The following is a 4,895-nucleotide window of genomic DNA, read 5'->3' as shown; positions in this document are numbered from 1 at the left end:
GTTTGCTTGTTTTTCATTAGAGTATTTGAAAATAACAGCATCTTATTTATTATTTACCAGAAGAATAGCAATGACTTCTAACAGTGAGGTGAATTTCAGGGGGCCCAGGAGGAGGTGGGTAGAGAGAGAATCTGCTGTGAGGGAAAGGCACCTTAGGTGCCAAAGTTAAACATTAACCATGAAAGAATAGTTTACACAGGCTTCCCTGTCTTAGTGAAAAATGCATATTTGATACCAGGAAGTGTTAGATTCTAGGCTAGGGGCTAATCAGGCCACACTTCCCTGCAGCAGCCTTTCCCTTCCCCCCACAGCCTCAAACATAGCAGCTGGCCAGGCCCTACCCAGAGACTGCAGGAAAGAAATACTAAACCCCAGACCAGATGCTGATAGAGTTATGAGGTTGCACCCATCTGCAGCCATGTCTGTCTCCATCTTCATAGTTTGGGGATCCCTGCTACAGGGAGGGACAGACCGGGAAAGCCTGTGTCTGAATCTGTAAGCAGACTCCCCAGGGGTCTGGATCCCAGGAGAATGGCATGTGCCATTCTCAACTTCCCTAAGGAACTTTACAGACCAGGTTGCCAGACTCTAGGACACCGAAAGGCACCTATGTTGGTACGTGCCCCCACCCCTATAACAGTATATCTCATAAACGAAATGGGCCCCTTTCCTGGCCATCCTCCAAGTCATACATTCCTGCCCCAGAATTCCCTCCCCTTACCCTGCCACCCACGAATCAGAGACATTTCTGACGACATGAAACCCTTCCCTCTGTCAACTGTAAGAACGAACCGCACACTCTGCCTTGTGGTACTGAGCCCCCAGCTGCTACTGTCTGTCTGTTCATGGCACTAATAACTCTTCTAACAAACTTTTTACAAGGGACACTCTACCTCAGTGCCCTTTCAGGAAGGACCCAAATGATCCAGTAGGCTGCAAAGGGGGTAGTTTATGGGGCTACGTATTCTCCAAGCAGGAAGATTCTTTTTGTCTTTTCCCCACTAGGTTTCCATTACTATATATCTTTAATGATTGGACATGGATTTTGTTCATTGGTTTAGTTGGTCTGGTTGGTTTAGTTTGGTTTGGCTTGAGATGGAGTCCTTAATCCTCCTGTCTCCAACTCCTAAGTGCTGGAAGTACAGGCATTTGCCACCATACCTGGCCACTGATTGGCAGTTTTTAATATGAAGTTAATTGCAGAAGAAAAGGCAAAAGCAGAATAAGGCAGGGAAAGCTAAAGGGAAACAGATTTGCAACAAGTCTGAAGTATGCCATCTCAACGACAGGTCAAAGAGGGCCAGCCTTTCCTAAGGGCTCCTTAAACGTACAAGATAGTAGGTACCATTGATCTGACCTTTCTTTTGGTCTTTTTGAGACTGTAGCACCCCAGCTGGCCTCGAACTCACAGAGATCCACCTGCCCCTGCCTCCCGAGTGCTGGGATCAAAGGCGTGCGCCACCACACCTGGCTTGATCCAACCCTTTTGACCCAGGATGACAATAGTGTGGGAGGTTTAGTATGAAATGTGATCAGTACTAATAAATGCAGCATCTCTAAATCCCCAGGCAGTACAATCAGAAAAAAGACGCTGAATTCTCAGAGATCATCTTTTTCAGACTATGCAAGGAATCAGAAAATATTGGGGAAAAAAAAGAGTGTCTGTGCCCACTGACCCCCAGGCATTGTGAAGACCTTACATTGATTAAAGTTCATACTGTATAATTTAAAATTCTCTACTTCTGGGACCAAGTGTTCTACTGGGATGAAGCAGGTATTTCATTGGTCTCTGCCAAGGAATAGTATACAGGGCTCCATAGCAATGTCTTTTTATTTAATTGAAATGGGGCTGCATTGACTGGAAAGCACTTTCATTCTAAATGGTAAGCACTTGACCTGGGTAATCGCTTGTGTTTTGAAGGGCAAGACCATGTTCCCACTGACAGATTCATTCCCCTCAGCTGGAGTAATCTAGTTGTTGCTCATTGTTCAAGGCTCTGGTTGTGGCTCCATCTCTTTGTTCCTTGATAAGTGGATTGATGACCTCAGGGGTGAGACATCTTTCTGAGTATAAAGTTTCAGGCTGGGCATATAAGCCTAGGTTCCGGGCAGCTTGGGAGATCCTGGGAGTTTTCCTCTGTGGAAATGGATAGTAAGCTCGTTTTCCAGACCTGTGTGGATTCTTTGTGGAAGGAAGACACCAAACACTATTGGCTTGTAAGCTGGAGCCTGCTGCCTTTGCTAGGGTACTGCCCACCTGATTCTGGCACTGAGTTGCCTCTGGGATAATGGTTCCTTGCTGAGTTTTCTGATCCTTTTCCAATATGTTAGCATTTCCCTCTGGAGAGAGCCTTGGCTTGGACTCTTCAAGCTGACCTTTGGGCTTCCCTTGATGACTGGTTTCTTGATGGGAGTTTTGGACCAAGCGATACATCTCTAGGTGTATGTGCCATGGAGACTCACGAGCCTGATGGCAGTTTCTGTCAGCTTCCTCCAGCATCCCCTCAACCTCAGAGTCAGTCTCCTCCTGGAGCAGTGAGCTCCTTCTCTCCTTGTTAATCCAAATGGCACTGGTCATGGATTCAGCTGGAGTAGACGTGGTCCCTTCTGAAAAAAGGAACATCAGTGTCATCACTGGGAGATCTCTGGACAGCTCCCTCTGAAGGAAACCCATAGCATTCATGCTGATGCAAGGCCATACCCAGAATGCCAAGGGGTCCAGATACCCAAAACATTGTGCACCCACACATGCAAATACACATGACCTCACATGTGCAAGCTCTCTCTCTCACACAAATACTCTTCCCCAACATATAGTTACAATTATGCATATTCCAACAAATATTTATCGAACACATATATGCAAGACCTCATTTCTTTTGAGGTCCCATGAACATAGCAGTGAACAGAGACAAAACCCACATCTTCCCAGATGGGTCATAAGAGAGAAGAAAGACAATAAGAAAATGAACATATTGAAGTTCAGGAGCTAACTAATGCTGTGTGGAAACTCAAGCATAATAGGTCGAAAACTGAAGTGACAGTGAGTGAACTCTGGGAAAAGGTGGGAATTAGCATTTAAGGTCAGAAGAATGGCAAGAAGCAAGTGTGTGCCTGTTTCTCTCTCTCTCTCTCTCTCTCTCTCTCTCTCTCTCTCGTCTTTCTCTGCTATGATTTAGATTTGAAATGTCCCCTCAAACTCCATTTGTTAAAGGTTTTGTCTCCAGCCTTGAGGTACTATCAGGAGGTGGTGAAGTTTTAGGCAGGGACTACTCAAAGAAATTGTGTTACTTTCAAGGTATGCCCTTGAAGGGGGTCCTGGGATGCTAATCTCTCCCCACTCTTCTTTTTGTTTCCTGGACACCATCAGGTGAATCAGGTGAGCAGCCTCCTCCTCCATATGCTCCTGCTATGATGTACTGTTTTGACAAAAACCCACCCAAGACAACATGGCCATGGACTGAAATCTGAAGCCATGAGCCAAAAAAAAAACAAAAAACCCTTTCCTCCTTTATTTTGTCACAGCAATGGAAAGCCAACTAACACAATCACATATAGAGTTATAGATACTAGAGAATACTATTCTTAACTCATGGGATTTTGTGTTCTAACCATCTACTAATGAATTTATCATTCAAGACAGAAGGGGGAGAAGTTGCACTTAAAAGCAGTTTTGCACACAGAATTGGTTCTTTTTATTTTTTTGAGGCAGGGTCTCCCTGTAGCTCCAGCTGGCCTGAAACTCACTATGTAGACCAGGCTGGCCTTGAACCCACAGAGATCTGCCTGCCTCTGCCTCCTGAGTGCTGTAAAGGTGTGCGCCATCACACCCAGCTAACAGAATTGGTTCTTAGCCTTCTCCTAGTTCACACACACATTTCTGAGAAGATGACTGAGTCGTCTGCTTCTTCTCTGAACTAGCTTCCAAGCTGAGGATGCCAAATCTCTCTATTCCTCTGGGACTTTTTTTTCTACTTTGTGGAATATGATAATCCATTGTGAACTCTTGGGGATGACAAGAATTGTATGAATGACTGAAAGACATTTTCTTACAGAAACCAGATCCATGACCAGCCTGGGGTCCTGTCCTGGCAGTTGTTATTATAGGAGGCCTTGCAGGTGACTAAGTGCACAGCAAAGATGAGGAGATGGTATTGGAGGAATAAAGTCAGAAGGAAGCTCCTTTTGCCAAAAAGACAAAAAAAAAAAAAAAAAAAAAAAAAAAAATCAGACAAAAAAGACCAGATGGAGTCATTTTTGCAAACAGCTACAGGCTTGTAAGTGAGTCCTAGTGGGAAGATTGACGAGCTCACCCTAGCTTGTAACTTCAGTGTGTCCTTAGCATGATAAGCACACCAACCTTCACAGGTATTCAAATGCTATGCATGTACCAGAGAATGAGGAAAGAGGGGCAGGTGATGGGAAGACCTAGGAAATGGAACCAGAATCCTCTCTTATCCTGAGCCTACCAGGAAAGGCCCAGTGAAGGAAGAGGCAGGTCTTCATAACAGAACCTGCTTAACTTTCAGTTCCAGTGTGTGGTCCATAGAGGACAAGGAGAAAGAGAGGAATACACACACACACACACACACACACACACACACACGCACGCACATGTGGGGTGGGGTGAGGAGAGACCCAAAACCCTTAGCTCTAGAATACCTTGCAACCCCTTGCCCATACACACTTTAGAATAGCATCTGCTCTCCACTGTCCAAGCAAAAGAGAATTAAGGCCATCGAAGAACACAGGGAAATTTCATTCAATGTTTAAAATATTTATTATTTTTATTTTATGTGCATGTGTGTAATTGCCTGCATGTAGGTAAATGCACCCGTGTCGTGCAATGCCCGAAGACAGAAGAGACGGTTGAATCCTGGAACACGAATTACAGA

At 44.9% G+C, this 4,895-nt stretch overlaps 1 protein-coding gene across 1 annotated transcript in view; it reads right to left on the bottom strand.

Moving 5' to 3' along the window:
* Positions 1 to 1,819: 1,819 nt before the first annotated feature.
* The window catches only part of CUNH9orf152 (chromosome unknown C9orf152 homolog), a 6,047-nt gene continuing 2,971 nt past the window's right edge, over positions 1,820 to 4,895 (bottom strand). The window contains exon 2 of the mRNA XM_008854664.3: positions 1,820 to 2,607. Within this exon, the coding sequence (XP_008852886.1) occupies positions 1,958 to 2,607 (650 nt within the window). The 3' untranslated portion in view covers positions 1,820 to 1,957. The remainder of the gene's footprint in view (positions 2,608 to 4,895) is intronic.

The sequence above is a fragment of the Nannospalax galili genome, unplaced genomic scaffold (genome assembly GCF_000622305.1).
Source record: "Nannospalax galili isolate Female #2095 unplaced genomic scaffold, S.galili_v1.0 scaffold666, whole genome shotgun sequence".
NCBI lineage: Eukaryota > Metazoa > Chordata > Mammalia > Rodentia > Spalacidae > Nannospalax > Nannospalax galili.
The sequence above is the reverse complement of the archived record's forward strand: the minus strand, read 5'-3'. Positions and strand labels throughout refer to the sequence as shown.